Source organism: Gymnogyps californianus, chromosome 7, assembly GCF_018139145.2.
Source record: "Gymnogyps californianus isolate 813 chromosome 7, ASM1813914v2, whole genome shotgun sequence".
Taxonomy (NCBI): domain Eukaryota; kingdom Metazoa; phylum Chordata; class Aves; order Accipitriformes; family Cathartidae; genus Gymnogyps; species Gymnogyps californianus.
Genome location: NC_059477.1, coordinates 16,175,446 through 16,192,613, shown reverse-complemented (window position 1 = coordinate 16,192,613; position 17,168 = coordinate 16,175,446). Strand labels below are relative to the sequence as shown.

Genomic DNA, 17,168 nt, shown 5'->3' with positions numbered 1-17,168 from the left:
ATATGTTGATTTTGTACTGGTATTAAAGCCCAAATTGGCCTTGTATTTGAAACGCTAATAATAATTATGTTGTTGTATGAACTAGAAAATGATCCACTTCTCAGCTGTGTTGCTGCAAAAGAGCTAACAGAGTAAGGTGAAGCCTGCATTGATTAACAGAATGAGCAGTGAGTCTTAAATGCTCATGGGGAATAGGTTTCTCTCACTGCTGCTTGCTTATTAAGAAGAGCTACGTCTGATGCTGTAAAGCAGTGATGAATAACTATTAATATAACTACATGTTAACTACATCTGAGATGTAAACACATTTGGATGCTATCATGCTGTTCAGTTTCTTGTGATCTGTCATTTTAAACTATATTATTTCTGTGTTGAACAAACTTGATTATAACCTTGTCTAGTAGGTTTATATGAATGCAGCATGCCCTGTTTTGGTTTTTTTTTTTTGCATAAACAGGACTTTGGCTCTACTTTCAAATAGGAACTTGCCAGTTTTGGTGGGAGCAGGACATTTGCATGTGAAAACTGGTCGTCTGTGCTTGTGAATGTATGGAAATAAATACTAAGTTTGATCCTGGTGATGGTTAAGGGAAACATGACAGATTTGTTGCAATGATGCTGGCAGCATGAAAACAGTGGTGCAAGTGATTAGATGTCAGGGAAGCTGCGCTTGTCCACAGCTATCATTTGTTATCTTTTTCTTTTGGGTGCAGTAGACTGATATTCTTGTCATAGATTTCAAACTAGTGAGTTAGTTTTGCCCTTACTGGCAGCCTTGAATGCAGTATGTATTTTAAAAAGCTGCTTTTCCATTTAGGAGGTTAGGCTTCATGTATATTTCTTTGAAAGGTAGCTTTCCTAGCTGCTAATCAAACCTGCATTTTGAGGCTCAGTACAGAAATGAAAATATCAAATGAATCAACTGCAACAAAAACAAAAGACTTCAGCTTAATGTGAATGAGCTGATACTACTGACTGCAGCGGATTATTGACACTGAGTTTCAGCTGGCTTAAAAATTAGGAAGTCACACTTACGATCAAGAAATTCTAGTGACATTTAGTGCATCATTACAGTTTTTTAGTACTCTGAAAAACAGAACAACCTAACGTCAAAGACTTCACAAAAGTATGAATACTAAGAGTATATTCCTCAGCTAACATGCTTGTTATTAGTATGCAGATAAATTAAGCTAGACTATAATCATAATTTAATTATAAAAATGGAAATAACCTTATTTATATTTATATTCGTAGCAGTGGAACATGATGAATGCAGTTAACCTTGCATTTGGAAATGGCTTTTCTTTTTTTAAATACCACATTTATTGCTTGCTCTTCGAATGTTGTTTGAATTATGAAATCTAATGATAGTTTTGATGCATTCTTAATTCTAAAAGTGGTATATTCTGTAAAGATTATGTTTGGCCTACATGCCCAAGTTCCTTACACAGCTTTGTTGATTGCTGTGCTTAGGTTACTGTGTGATCTCAGTTCAAAAGGTGATGTGTTGGATTAGATTTAGAATATACAGAATTCACAGTACTATGAGAGTAGTCCTAATCCCATTTCTTTTGAGTTGTATTCAGAAGAGTTTACTTCAGTAACTTCACATTTAAAGGTGTTTAAATTTTAAAAGCACTTTGTGTGAACAGCAAGTTAAATGCTTTGATTCTGTTGAGTAGAGACTTTGGATGCAATTGTGAAGAAATGTACTTTTCGGTTTGACAGATGATTATAAGGTGGGATGGTTTAGGTGCCTGACTGTAACCTGTGTCTGTGCCTGGATGGTCCACCCACAACTCAGGTTTCATTGTAGTGCTGATTCTTGCATTGTGTATTGTCACTTCTGAGAGTAGTTCACTAATAAAAAAAGAGTCGTGTCACTAGGAGACTAACATGCTCCATTATTCACAGATGGGACAAAGAGTTGTCAAGTAGGTTACTTTAGTTAGCTGTCCAGATAAGGTCATGTTAAAATTACTGTGAAGTAAAAATAGTCTACCTCCAAAGTGTAGAGCTACCATTTCTACTAAGTTGTATGCCAAATTACCAGTCCCATTAATCTTGTTCCTTCCCCTGTTGTGTGGTCTCAGTTTAACTTGCTGCTTGTGTATTCTTTTGAATACAGAATAATAGAAAGTTGTCAGAGAACTTATCAGTGGGCTTGTGGAAGGGTATGTGCAAAGAAGTGTTTCCCATATTCATATCTGAAATGTTGTTTGCTTATGTTTCTTAGCATTTCATTAATTCATGATGTTTAGGGTGTAGAGTACATGTAAATGGGCAAGATGACTACCACCTCTCCTTAATTTTAAAATAAATGTGTATACATTGGAGTAGGGTCACGAAGCGATCAAGCTAGCCCTCCCTCTTCCTAAAATAATAACAGCAATAATTAGACAAATAAACAATTATGTAGAGAAAGATGTTTACATGTAGAGATGAATAGTTTAGAGATTATAGTATTACAGTTGACAGAGAACAAAAAAATCTACCCTCAACTCCAAGTACTTTGGAGCTCTGGTTATACTAAAGAACAGGTAGACTGAGTTTCCCCGTGTGTTCAATGTACTAATAGAATACATGGATCCTCCTGCATATCCGAAAGGGAAATGTTGAGGTTTTCTGATAGTTCTATGGCATTTATTTTTTCAGGAGCTCTGGGAGACCTCATTTCCTTCTGTTCCAACATGTCAGTGATTGCTTCTGCTTTTTCATGCTTGTTTCATTTGCATGTTATAGACCAACTACTTACGAATTGTATGGTACATGTTTTTCATGCTGGGAATGAGCAGTTGTGGTAGTGAAGAAGCAGTAAGGGATGTTCTTTAGCAAGTAAGTATTTAATGAGGTAGCTTCTTAAAACAGAAAGCTATTGTATTTTTCACTGGCAGTTATGTAACTTTTGGCATGATTTGGCATAATTATTGGTTTAATGATGCTCAGTTTTCTCAATCATTTTTTCTAGTTTATGAAAGGACCTCAGAAAGCACTTGGATGGGCTAAGCAAATACCATCTGTGCAGTTGAATAAATGTGTGTCAAATATTTAATTATGTATGAGGCTTTCAGTAACTTCAAGGAATTCAGCAACAATTAAAATGCAAAGGATGATATAAGAGCTCAATCTTCTATTTTTTACAGGAAAACTGAAGTGTGCTTTGTCAGTATCGCAGTTTGGGCACATTTCGTACTGAATACTGCAAGCTTGTTGAACTCTGTGGCATGCAGCTTTTGTTCTTGAGACTTCTTGAAGCTGATGCAACCTCAGCAGAAACCTTAGGGGTTTTGCTTGCTGGTCTTAAGACAAATGCCTACTTGAGTTTGTATTAACAGTAATCAAAAGAAACAACTGTTATATTGATTAAATGAAACTGATCTTCTGTCTCATTCTTAAAATTTCACTGTTATTTTTTGTCACATATATTAAATATGAGTTTTGTTTCACTAAACAGTACTGTTTTGAACAATAACAAGAGATGCTGTATATGTTGGGGAAGTGACTATTAGATTCTGGACACACCTTTCAGTGTAGTTAGTCCCATGTCAAACTGTTTAACCTCAGCTTCCACTTTGGCACATAAATATTACTGCGTAAATGCATTGTACGCTGAAGAGTTGATTTGAGTATGAATTGAGATTTTTCCATTCAGAACTCCTTTTTCTAAGAGATATTTAGGTTTAGGCTAGTTGTGAGTGATAGTAGGCTCAGGAATGAAAAGCTCTTTTTCCTCTCTCAATTCAACACTAAGTATTAATCTTGGAAGAATTTTTTTTTTTTGTCATATTGATATTAAAGGCAACAACTTGTGTTAATCTTTTGTAATAAGAAACACAGTTTCTTTATCAACTCATAGGTCCAGACTTTTTGGCTCATCTAATAGAATTTGTTCTATAAGTTTTGTTAGCCCAACTGAAAACTTGGAACTTCCAAGTTGATGATGACTAGTGGTTAAATAATTTTTTTTTTAGAACTAGAGCAGGAAAGAAACCTAGCTACAATATCCAACTAAATGGCCAGCAGCTTTTAGCTTTTCCTCTCATGCACCACTTTCAGACCTCTCTTAATTATCTCTTTTCAATTCATAAGAGCTGTATTTTTCTTTTTTAACATGTTGCTGTCTTTGAAGTCTTTCCTTTTCTTCTAATTTGGTAGCATTGATAGCATTTGGTAGCATTTCTTCTTTCATCTAGTTGGGTTGATATTCTGTAAATCTTACTATAGTGCTCATGTTGCCTCCATCATTTGTTTCCTTGTAGAATTTCTTTCTGCATTAACAGCTGTCTTTTTGTACAAAATTGTTCAAGTTCTTAACAGTGGCATAACAGACTTTATCACTATGTTGTGGCTGATCTCACTTTGGGGTGGGAGAAAGCACTAAATTCTTGGTGCCGTTCTAGCCCTGCTTTTTGTGCTCCATATGCATGTAAGATTTCCTTTTGCTCTTCATATAGCCAAATTATTTTGGCATTTTGCATACCTTACTTCATGTTTTATTCTCTCATTGTATACTTTTCTTTTTTTATGCAAAACTAATCATTTCACTTTTTCCGCTCCCTCATAAAATCTCCTGTAAAAACACGACAACAAGAGAACAAACATGGCACAGACACAGAGAATATTTCCCTGTTTTTTGGGTTTTTTTTAATAGGGGTTACGGGGAAGGGAAGGGGATACTTTCAGATAAACCCCTCCCCACACTCTCCATTCAATAGAATTTTTTCTTCTTTGTAATTTGTTTTTATATTGCTTGTATAAATACAAAAGTTTGTATTTCCCTAGGCAGGAGAAAAAACATTGAGCAGTTTAATTCCTAAAGTAAAAGGATATCTTACATAGTCAGCAGTGCAGGCCATTTCTTATTCAAATCTGGTAATGTAATTGTGCTATGTAAATGGAACTTTCAGAGTGGCTAGAAAAAGTGATGCCTAGGCTCTGCATCCTTACATGAAAAGTAGTCATCTTTGCACTTAGTGCAGATTGAATTCCACATCCTTTCTAATGCTAGCAATTTGGATTATACAATCTAATATAAAAATGAGAGGTGAACATTTGTATCATCATTCCTGAGCTGTGTTAGACTTTGTGTCTGTCTTTCTTTGGACTGGCGTGTGGCAGTGGAAACTGCTAATAATTCTCCAGTGTCTGAAAGCAAGCACACACTATTGCACTGTGTATGTAAGACATGCCTTTTCTGACTGAATGTGAAGTCTGTGCATTGGTAGCTGACTTGAATGACTTTCATCTCCTGTTATCTAAAAGCCCCAGCTTTGTATAGAGTAGTCACTGTAGTCTATGCTGTAGCTCACAAACTGGATCCATCCTGTGAAATATTTCCATCTAGTCTATAGTTTTGTTTTGTTTTGTTTTCTGGAGGAGGCAAAACAACTGTTTTAGTAGTGGGTGCTTCCTACAAATGGAAAACATTCTCCAGGGGAGAGCTGGGCAGAGCAATGGCTGCTGCTGTGTCCAGGTGCATGGGGTACCACTTCCTGCTGCAGCAGAGGTAGCCTCTCCCAATAGTAGCTGACACCATCCTCACCCAGTATGTGGCTGGCAGGAGCATCAGATGAGCTCTCTGTGGTGAGTTAAAATGGTGCTCTTACTTACTGCTGAGAGCAGGAGAAAAGGATGCCGCTTCGTGACTCAGCGTGGACCTCCTGATGTGTGCATTGTGTGGAGAAAAATGATAGAATAGATGTGAAGCTGCTGCATGTAAATTGGATAATGTGGGCACAGAAGACATCAATGATCCAAACTTTTTATCTTTTTAAGGCTGTGAAGATGATCCAGCTGTGATGCTCAAGTATCTTCTTAACATTGTTTGAAAAGTCAAAGCTGGAAGTTTAAGAGGTGGAGATGCAGCACCATTCTTAACACAGTTAATGGAAAAATATTAAGGGAAACAAATGAGGCACTGTGCACAGGTCTTGTCGAAAAAAATTTTAGGTAGTGGAGGGCTGGCAAAACTGCAATGATGTCTACTTTCCAGCACTTGTTCCTTTTCTCTAGCAAGCGGAGCAACTCTGGATAGTTCTTCCCTCTTTATTCTTGATTGTGTGCCTCCTTGTGTTTCTGTGGCTATGCAGTGGTTTGGATGAGGGAAAACTCGTAATTGGGTTTATGAATCAGATAATTTTCATTTGGGACTCACCTCCTTGTCTAATTCACTACAGCAAAGGGAGTGTGCAGTTTGTGTTTGGGACCTCTACTTTCACAGGTACTGCTGGTGAAACTAGAACCTGAGTCTCCATAATATCAGGATTAGTTGCTCAAACCATAATTCAGTAAACATGTTTGCTCTTCCATTGCGGCATCTACTTAGTTTTGCTAGGGCAAGTGTTTGCAAGTTTGCATGGCAGGAAAGATAATGGAATTGACTGGAGTTTAAAATAACTGTTTGTTTCTTAGGTTATTTGTAAACTAGAGTAGGTACTCAATCCACCATGCGGCCCTACAAATACAGTACTGTCACAATGGAATCGATGTGTTAGGACTAGGAATGAGAGGCTGCCTATGTTGGCAGTGTCGTAGAAGACTTATTTGTCAAACAATGGCTTTGATTTCTTAAATTTAATATCCATTAAAAAAAGTACAGATCAAGCTGATCTAACAGCTGGAAGCATTGCTTCCCTAAGAGTGGTGTATGTATAGATGCTATGATGTCCACTTTTTTCATAGGCATGCAGAATTTTATGTGTGTGAGTGCTAGTTGTTATAATGAACATAGCAGAATATGTTTCTCTTGTTTTCAATATTCTACATAGAAACAGTATTCCATAGGTTACTGAAACTACTGTAGAGAGGCTATCAGTTTGATTAGGGCCAAATTAGTATTTTTGTCTTTCACTAGAGAATTTTGGTAGGTGTGGATATTGAAATAACTTTTTGCCTGCGTTACAGACAGGTATGAAGCATATTGGCTGGTATTTTGGTGTTCTGAAGATCAGAGTACCAAATCTTAGTCTGATGAGGGTTATGTTTGAATTTGGTTTAGTGATAACTTGAAATAATTATCTTATTTGCAGAAATCCCTTTAGTTACATAGTTACATACTCAGTTATCAGTGTACCATTTAGTTGTCTAAATCCGTTGCTCGGTTTGAGCATGGCAGCAGTTGTAAGCAATACAATTTGATGTCCATTGGGAGTATACATGGGGAGCTTGTTACATAGGAGCATGTGATAAGATACCATCTCTGGAAATCTACTTTCCAAATTAAAAGTTAGATTTCGTGCTAAACACAACTTACCATTTCAAGTTAAATTTTAACTGACATTTATTATTACATCTCCACAGGGGAACTTTAGATTTGCTATAAGTATTCCAGACTGTTTTTCCTAGTTGCTGTGTGAGATCCAAGTTTTCACCTCTTGAAAGTTTTTAGGGTAAACTTGATTGTTTTAAAATGCTGTCATTAATTAATTTTTTTTGTTGTTGTGAAATGGCTTGACAATAGTAGGTTCAAATAGTCATTTTAATTTGAAAATTCAACACATTCTGCATCTTTCAGTATACAGGGAGAAAGTTCAAACTTTGATTTTGCTGTGCCAAGCATGAATGGAGTTTGCTTAAGGGAATTTTGGGCTCCGTATAAAGGCATGCAGAGTGAATCATAGTTGTTCAGGTTATCAGCCAAATACACAAACTAGACCTCTCAATCAAAAGGGGTTTTGTGCTAATAACAGTTCCAAATGTGTTTATAGGATTGTTGTTTTATGAAATTTTTAATGTGTTTGAACATCGAGAAGGCAATTCCTTGTTGGTTTGAACTGGTGTGAATGGGGGTGACTTGAATTCAGCTGTTAGGTTACATCAGTGGAAGGACTAGCTCTGAACACATGTTCATATTTGTGCTTCTTTAAGCAGCATAACCATAGCAGAAGCTCATAATTTCTAAAATGTTAGATTGTTTTCCTTTTGTTCTCAAACACTTTGGCTATTAATGAAAAAATACTGTGTTTGCTGGCTTCTACTCAGCTATTCTGGATGTACAGTGTGCTAATGTAAATCAGCAGTTTCTGCTTCTATAAATAGACTTCGTCAGCAGCTGCAGAGCAAAACTGACAAGCTTCTGGTCATTTTTATTATTGCCATTCAGAAACTGTTTGAATAGCTGTGAAAGTGTCCAGTAGTATGTATGCCTGCTGTAGTGATATTTGCAGACTGAGCTGAGGTTATGAGTAGGGAGAGGGAAAGAAAGAGTGCATTTCTAAGCCAACAGTGTGAGATTAGAGGCAAAGAGCTCTGTATTCCTTCATTTGGGAGTCCTTAAGCTGAGTTTGGAGCTCTTTATATAAAAGACATGCTATCCAGCAGGCTAAAAGTCATGAGTTCTTAAATGGGGTCTGGGGATAGCGTTTCTCTAACTTCTTTATAGCTGGATATAAGGCAGCCTTTACAAGCGTGCTCTGTTGGGGAACATCATCATACTGTGCCCTGAGAAGCTGTCTCCTAAAATTTTCAGTTCCTTCTGCTGCTGGGTCTGGTTTTGTCTGCTGCATGGGGAAGAAACAGCCGGGCAAGAATGCTTCCCTTCTGCAGCATTCCTCCCCTTCTGCACTGTCGTGGGAGCTCTTGTACGGCTAAACAGCAACTGCTGCTATCCTCCTTTATAGAAGCAGACTAGGAAGTGGTACCAGTGTGGCCTGCAAGAAGAAGGAATGCCAACAAGCCAACCAAGTTACCATTGTTGTTTGTGGACACAGGAGAGGTTGCCAGGAAAGAAAAAGTATTGAATATCTTTCATGTGAGCGTTTAATTGAGGTCCTGTGTCCGTGTTTACATGTGTGGGTTGGTTTTTTTTTTTTTTCTTGAAAGCTAGCAATCTTCTTTTAAGAGTCTTACTACAAGGTCTCAGGAAATATCTTGGGCTGTAAGAATTATTTTCCTGAAATAGAGGTATGCTTACTTTCAGTGTTTCCCAAAGTACATGGTAGATCCCAAATGGATGGTAGATTCAGCTTGTGCTGAAAGATATGGAATGACTTTATATTCCCCCTCTAACAAAAGCGCATTTCTTGAATCTTGATACTCAACCTCTGTGAATAATATATAAAGGAAAGGAAATTATGAAATATAGTATTATTATGGCAGGTGGGAGTAGAGAACATTTGTCAACTGTTCCTTTAGAAACAGCACCATCAGCCTGTGAGGTGGCTAAAGATCACCTAAAAGTGAAATTCAGTGTATTCCAAAGCCTTGGAAACTGGAAAGTTTCTTAGCATCTTAATTGTATGTTTTACCAGTGCTTTAATCTGTATTCTTTGTACTGAATTAGGTCTTAGTGATGTTAACTATTATTCAAGGAGAAACACAGAACCCTGACAACTAGACTCTTAGCTTATTATTTTTAATGTTGTTTGAAATGTATGTATGTTTTTAAACTTCTAATGAATATCTTCTGGCTTGGTGGCCTAAATATTTCATGTGCTCTACTGCTAGAAAAATGGATACTAATTCTTCATAGAAGAAAATACTAACAATGTGAAAAAGCACAAAACATGTTTAAAAAGAAAACATGGACTTGTTCTTTTTAAAAATGATTCCTCACATTTTATTCAGCTGCCATTTTAAGGGAGTAATTATAGTTCATTCACTGTGACCATTTGTGGCAATAATGAGGTCTAAGTAATTGGGAGAGACGAGGAATATGGTATTTGGCAGATCCTTGCAGGTTTAAATAATCGGGAGAGACGAGGAATATGGTATTTGGCAGATCCTTGCAGGTTTAAATAATCGGGAGAGATGAGGAATATGGTATTTGGCAGATCCTTGCAGGCTGTTATGAGATCTAATTGAAGTACAAAGTTTAGAAGAACTAAATAGTTCTAAATAGTACAAAGTTTAGAAAAACTAAAGAATAAGTATCTCAGAGTGCTTTTAAAGTTTATTGCTAAAATACAGTATAAAAAGTTGCGCTTTAAGTATTTCAAGAAAAGATGAGCATGTTGTATACTAGCTTAATTCCTTTTATAAAGTATAGAAACTCTTAAAATACAAAGTTAGTAACTTTTGTGGAGTGAATGGAAAGGAGGAGAAATGATAACTTTGATGTAGAATTAGTTTGACTTGTATAATTCTTTGTCCTTTAAAGACCGGCAAAAGGAGTTCATTCCAAGAATCTTTGTGTGAGAGACTTTACTAAATAAACCTTTTATTTCTTCTTTTAGTCAGCAGATAAGCAGCGAGCCCTGGAAGAAACCAAAGCCTACACAACCCAGTCATTAGCAAGCGTAGCCTATCTGATCAACACTTTGGCCAACAATGTTCTCCAAATGCTGGATATCCAGGCATCCCAACTTCGACGCATGGAATCTTCTATCAACCATATTTCACAAGTGAGACTTTTTTCCTGATCCCCCCCCCCCCCCCTTTGTTCTTGAAATTACATAGCAAGTAAAACTATTACCTGACATTTTGTGAATGAGAATAATAGTTGCATTTAAAACAGAAGGATGCATTTCTTCTCATATTAATTCTGGGAATGGGTCTTGTTATGTAATTGTATATCTGTGTTAGTGTGAGCATTTTACATAGGATAAGAGAATAAATGTATTCTTGGCCAGTTTATTGTTTGGAGAGGGGCTATTCTGCATAAGTGAAAAGCACAGAAAAATCGCTAATGGAGAAATCAGAATATTATGTTAAGGGACAGATTAGGCTTTCCAACTCCTATTTGGTGACTTACTGTACTTGGTATTTATTGGCTACAGGCACTTAAAAGAAAGAAATATGAAATGGATGGTGGAAGACAATACTTGTCATCTTTTTACTTTTCCTGTTGCTGTAATACTGGCATCTAATGACAAAAGCATAGATGACAAAAATAGTTTGCTCCTGGCTTTTCTTAATAAAATGTACTTTGCAATGACATGAACAGAAGGCAAAAATCAATGTTTCAAGTTTGTGTATGGCTGCAGAACTCCTGCCATTGTTTGCAGTTTTTCTGAGCAGCAATAAACGAAGCTACTATTATCAGGAACCCATGTCCCATCACCACACTGATGAGAGAATTTTGACTACCAGAATGGGCTGAGGATGGATGATAGATTTAGTGGAGGTTTACGTGCCAATGATGGATTAAAAGAGAAATTAAGAGCAGTGATACAGCACTTTCTGTTTTTCTGTTACTGGAGAGTTGGTTGGCATCCTTACTGAATATTTTGTGTCTTATTTGACCAATACATTTTGGCTGCTAGGGTTTCTTGATGTCCATGTGATGATGTCATAAATTAAAATAAAGAATATTGTGGTATTTAGAAAGACATTTGAAAGTAGGAGGTGTGTAAGGTAGGAAATAAGCAGCTTGAACTTGCTGGTGCTGAAAGGGTTGCTAAGCTAGTAGAGGTTTGAACCAGCAAAAGAAGTGAATAATTTTATTCTAGCTTAATGGGCGGAATTGGCTCACTGAGGGATCAGATGAATTCCAGAGCAGATGCAAAGGACGGGGTGGGCAAGATTTTCCCTTCTGGTAGTAGTACGCTATTAGGTTGCCTCAGTTATCTCATGCAACTGCATCCTCAAAAATAAGCTGAGAAGTTTGATTTCTTCTGCTACATGCTGCTTGTTAATCCATGGACAAGTCAACTCTTCCCCCCCCCCCCCCCCCCCCCCCCCCCCCCGAAAAAGTCACAAATTACTCTGTGTGTGTGCATGTATATGTGCTATATATATGCTGTGTATGTGTGTATATGCCTCTGTGAGTGTATATATGTATGTGTGTGCTTGTGTGTGTATGTGCTTCTTGACAGGCTAGTGCCAGCTGACAAGTATTTCAACTATTTGAGAGCCTGACACAAAAGACAGTATATGAATAAAAATATTCAGAGTTCACTGGATTTTGCATTTTATAGATGTAGAAAGTTCATTTTGTCACACAGTTCCTGTAAAGTAGGTTTTGGGGAAAGGGCCATAGCATTTTAATTTTTTTCCTTCTGAGAAGCTGAGATTTATGCAGATCGAGATGCTAGGTTAGATTGTCTTTGGCATTTATACAAAATGGCTAGTTATTTAAAATGGAGCACTAAATTACCAACGCCCAACACCGAATGAAGATGTATCTGCCAAAATTCACAGGCTGCACTTGAACAACCAAAAAAAAAAGGTTGTTTTTTCTTTTTTGTTTTTTTTTTAATATCGCTGTAAAATTAAAAATTGGGTTTGGTTTGGTTTTTTTTGAGTCTGCATCATCCATACGTAGGATGCTCCCCAAATCTTCATGGAAGAAATGATATCAGAGGAGCAGACAGTATTTGAATTTTGGATATTACATACATGAAGTGTGTTGATCCAAGGAGCTTTAAGTTGAATTCGGTATGTTCAGAAATGGCTTCATCCCATGATACCAATGTTGTAGATGGTTATATTATCTGTCTTAATTTCAGTGATTATTTTTCTTTAAAAAAAGAATTTATTTTGTCACAGTTTCTGTGTAATAAATGATTTCTTTTCAGGAAATTTGATTATACTTCTCCTGGAAAAAGCCTAACCTGCAGAAGACTTGCTCAGTCTTTTTTATGTTGGGTGTAAAGTTTAGTGGACTGTTTCTAGTACCACTTAAAATGCCTCATGGTATAAAACCTCGTTGCCAGATTATGATTTCAGTCAGTCTGACTTGAAATGATGTCAGTAACGTAGAACAGAAAACAGCTTGGTAATTGTCATCTGCTCACAGTGCATTATTGCATTAATACTTTGGTCAGTAGGTATTGATATTTAAGTTTAGAAAACACTAATGCAAATTATGATACCTGCATGTGTAATCCTGCTTTTAATTCTGATTTGGAATTCCACTTATTCTCCAAAGAAGGGAGCAAAATCATTTGGCTCTTAGTAAGAAAACTTTTTCAAAAGTGCTTGTTTTGTTTAAGTGTAGCTCAAACTGGAAGAGACGTGATTAACTTTAGAAGATAAAATATTCTAGTTCTCTGTTCATTGATAGAATGCCAATTTATATCACTTTCTATGTTTCCTTCTAAATGCCAACTTAATCAAAGAGCTGAAAAGGAAGCTGATAATCATTTGTGGTTTTTCAGATTATATATGGGTCCTGAATAAGGAAATCGTTACTATTGAAATTATTTTTATGCAAGTGATTAAATCCTATTGGTTTAAAATTTAGGATTACTTTGATTTGGTCTGAAAGCTGATGAATCTATTCTTATTTGCCTTCTTGAACCTTGTCCAGAACTAGATGACATGCAGTGTTTCATATTTGGCTGAAAATTTAAATCCTAAATACAGATCATCTGTGTAAATATTTATACTTGTTAAAAAAATTGTGTTACAGTTTTCAAGTTAGCAGACAGTGTGATATGTTGCTAACGTCCAAATTCTTTAAATTAATCTGGCAGATTTTCAGGTTTTAATATTTGTAAGATGGGAAATATTTTTTCAGGTTTAGTTACAGAATACTCTTAGTTAGCAAGGTCATCTTTAAAACTCTTCTCTGCTGCTAATTATATAAATAAGCATGTTATCACAAAGATGAGCGATAGTGATGAGTTATCTCCAATGGCACTGCGTGATGGAGAAATCTGCTTCATCCTCTTACAGAATCTGACTCCCATGCTACTGGCCGTGAGAATACGTATTGAATAGACCACAGACTTGAACTTCTCTGTAGTCAGCATGTGTTGCTTCACTGAACTGTAGCAACATGTATGAGCTGGTTGGTCTCTGCAGGGAAGTTCACTTGGACCTTCCATTGATAAGTCAGTAAAGGCTTGTAACCATTTTCAGTTGTCTTATTCTTGCAAGTTACAAGAATAGCCAAAATCTTTCATAACGGTAATGCAAGTCTAATTTTCCACAGTATATATTACTGATTTATGGAGCAATTAGCTTTTCAGCATTTTTATGTCATTATGACCTCTTTCTTTGTGTATAAATTCTGTACAACTTGAGTTGAGGCAATTAAGGTCACATTTCTAACATGTCAAAATTAGACAGTTACTCATTTTAAAGTAATAATCCAGTTTTCATGGTAATTTGCAATTAGTTTGTTTGAATTCTATCAAATTAGATTTAAAAAAAATAAAAGCACAGCAATGCTATATTTAAGCAATGTTTTCTTCTAAGATTTTTAAAACTGAATTTTAAAAGCCCAGACTAACAGACTGACAATAAGTTGATAAATTTAAATTAGAATGTTTTGAGAAGAGGAAGAAATCAAGGCTTCTGGAGACTTTTATTTCTGAAATTTCACTACAGTTTAGACTTTCAAAGTGCTGTCGTGGTTTAACCCCAGCTGGCAACTAAGCACCACCCAGCCGCTCACTCACTCCCCACCAGCAGGTTGTGGGGAGAGAATCAGAAGGGTAAAAGTGAGAAAACTTGTGGGTTGAGATAAAAACAGTTTAATAATTGAAATAAAATAATAATGATGATATTAATAAATTGTAATGAAAAGGAAAATAACAAAGAGAGATAAATAAAACCCAAGAAAGAGAAGTGATGCAAATGAAAACAATTGCTCACCACCAACCGGCTGATTCCTAGCCAGTCCCCGAGTGGCGGCCCCCTGCCCAACCTTCCCCCCTAGTTTTATTGCTGAGCATGACGTCATATGGTCTGGAATATCCCTTTGGTCAGTTGGGGTCAGCTGTCCCGACTGTGTCCCTTCCCAACTTCATGTGCACCCCCAGCCCACTCGCTGGTGGGGTGGTGTGAGAAGCAGAAAAGGCCTTGACTCTGTGTAAGCACTGCCCAGCAGTAACGAAAACATCCCTGTATTATCAACACTGTTTCCAGCACAAATCTAAAACGTAGCCCCATGCTAGCTACTATGAAGAAAATTAACTATATCCCAGCCAAAACCAGCACAAGTGCTAACTTAATACTTCGAGAAATTTCACTTACAGGTAGAAGAGAATATTTCTCAAAGCTCTGAGTTCAGTGACTTTTAAGTGAAGTGGTAAATAGTGTTAACTTTGGAATCCCAGAAATTATTTAATGTTTTTTTCTATTTTAATCTTTACAGATCTTGAGGCTGTTTTTATTGAATTCAGTATGGAAACTTGATGTTTCAAAATGGCCAGAAAATTCCTAATAGAAAAAAATGCAGTGGTTTGTACTTTTTTCCCCTTAAGCTATCCCTTGGCTTATTGCAGTCATCTTGGAAAGCATATGAAAAGATGATAGTAATGAGCCTAACCTCTAACAAACTGTCATTTAAAAGCTTTTGCCAAAGGTAATGGAGCTATGGGGGGAAAAAGGCATAATAATGCTGTCAGGACTCTGAAATTTCTTGTTAGAAAACAGTGTTTTAAGTTATAGAAGGGCACAGTGTATCCCATCTGCTTGTCCTGACAGACTGTCCAAGCCACATGTTTTGTTAGTCCAGCTCTAACCCCAAAAACTTCTCAATAGAAGCTTCTAAACTGCTGAATAAACATTCTGCTAGCATTCTGCTGTCTCACTTAGGGGATTTATGCTAGTACTGGAGGCAATAATTACCTGTGTGTTGAGGATAAATGTTTTCATTTTCTTTAGTAGCAGGTTAATCTTTGTTCCTTTCTCTACTAATCAAATACCTCAGTGTTCCTTTCTGCTGTTTTATAGGTGTCTTAAGATCTTATGACTCCAGTAGTCTACTAAGCCGGAAAATGAAATTTTTTAAAAACCTGCCAGCAAAATGCTTTTCAATAAAATTTTAGGAGTATGTACCAGAATTAGGTGCCATTTTTATACTCTTAGGCATTCCATAGCTATTCAAGGTAACAGAGATGTTCTTGAATCATCATGCAAGAGAATTCCCATTAGATGAGCTTCAGTTTTAATTAGGTTTTATGCATTTCATTGTTTGTTACTGTAGTCATGCCTCACTGATCACCAGAGTCCTTAAGGAAACCAGTTGTACTCACAACTCCTATGAATAATTAAAAAACCACGCTTTTCATTAATGGAAACAAGTTTCCACAGTGCCAAGATACCATCGCTACAGTAATGTGCATTAAATATCTGTACTCACCTTGTATTTATAGATAATTGCATTAGAAAATACTAAAAGAACATCTTTCAAGTTACACAAGTCAACCACTTGAAATGGAAAGGAAGAAATCATCTTGCCAACACTGCACTAATTACTTTATTTTCTTTCTGATTTGTAGATCGAAATTAAGGCTCTGAGAGTGTAGTGTCCAAGCCATAAACTAGTTTTGAATGACCAGATTCAGACCCATACGATTTTGATGTTTCAGTACATTTGACGTATGATACAGCATTTGAGGTGCAGCTGCTGTTGCAGCTGAGGTTGTTTAACATTCTAGCAAATGGTGTCAGAGGCCTGTGAGACAAAGAACATCCAAGAGTCAGTGTAATGTTTCTGCAGTTCTCTAGTGACACGTGTAGATCACAGATGAAGTCTGAGATAATCGTAGAGATTAAATTCTTCAGTGGTGTTAAACATGAGACTGTCCTCCAAGTTGTTGCAGTCACATACTGTTAGCTTATCAGGAAAGTATGTGCTGTCTAACTCCTCAACAGATGAGGTTAGGATTCTGTAGACTATCTCTTTGGTGTGACTGCTACTTGTTCCAGAACTTCTCCTTCCACTATGCTGCAGAAGCAAAGGTCTGGCACAGAGAAGGGATAAAAACCTGTGATGGAAGATAAAATATTGAAGGGAGATAAAATATTGAATCTTACCCTGATGCAGAATGGTGCACTGCTGGTACTCTGGCCCGGAACACGTTTATGTGCTCTGTTTGCACTGGTGCTTGTGCAATCAATAATGTCTTAAGAGCTGTGAAGATCTGATCTGCAGTATTGTATTGGGGGATGGTATATCGACCTGGTCATCACAGGGAGCTTCAGGAAGGACTTTGGCAAAATTGGTTGGAGAGTGGTTTAGTTGTTAAGTAGTCATAGAAATATATGTGTTTCTGTTAAGCTTGTATGAACAGTGAATTTCGGCAGAGTTTATATATTGGCCAAATCTGGGTGGGTTTTGTGAGGGTGATGGAGGATGTGTCCCGGATAGTTTAACTACCCCCTACTAAATTTCAAATCATTGCTCAACGAACCAAAGCTTTCCAAAGAGAGGGTTGCTAACATATTTTCACCTTGAATAATCTATTTTTCTGTAGCTTTGTTTTAAGAAATAGCTGTGCAGCTTTAGTAGAAACCTTACAGTTCTAGGCAGATGGTACTCGAGGTGGCAGAAA

General features: G+C 36.8%; 1 protein-coding gene across 50 annotated transcripts in view; it reads left to right on the top strand.

Moving 5' to 3' along the window:
* Positions 1–17,168, top strand: part of ABI2 (abl interactor 2) — a 67,063-nt gene that overhangs the window by 20,752 nt on the left and 29,143 nt on the right. For 41 of the 50 annotated variants that reach the window (XM_050900149.1, XM_050900138.1, XM_050900146.1 and 38 more), the window contains exon 2: positions 10,173–10,340. The exons of the other annotated variants lie outside the window; for them this stretch is intronic. In XM_050900149.1, coding sequence (XP_050756106.1) covers positions 10,173–10,340 — 168 coding nt within the window. The remainder of the gene's footprint in view (positions 1–10,172; positions 10,341–17,168) is intronic. 50 annotated transcript variants of the gene reach the window in all.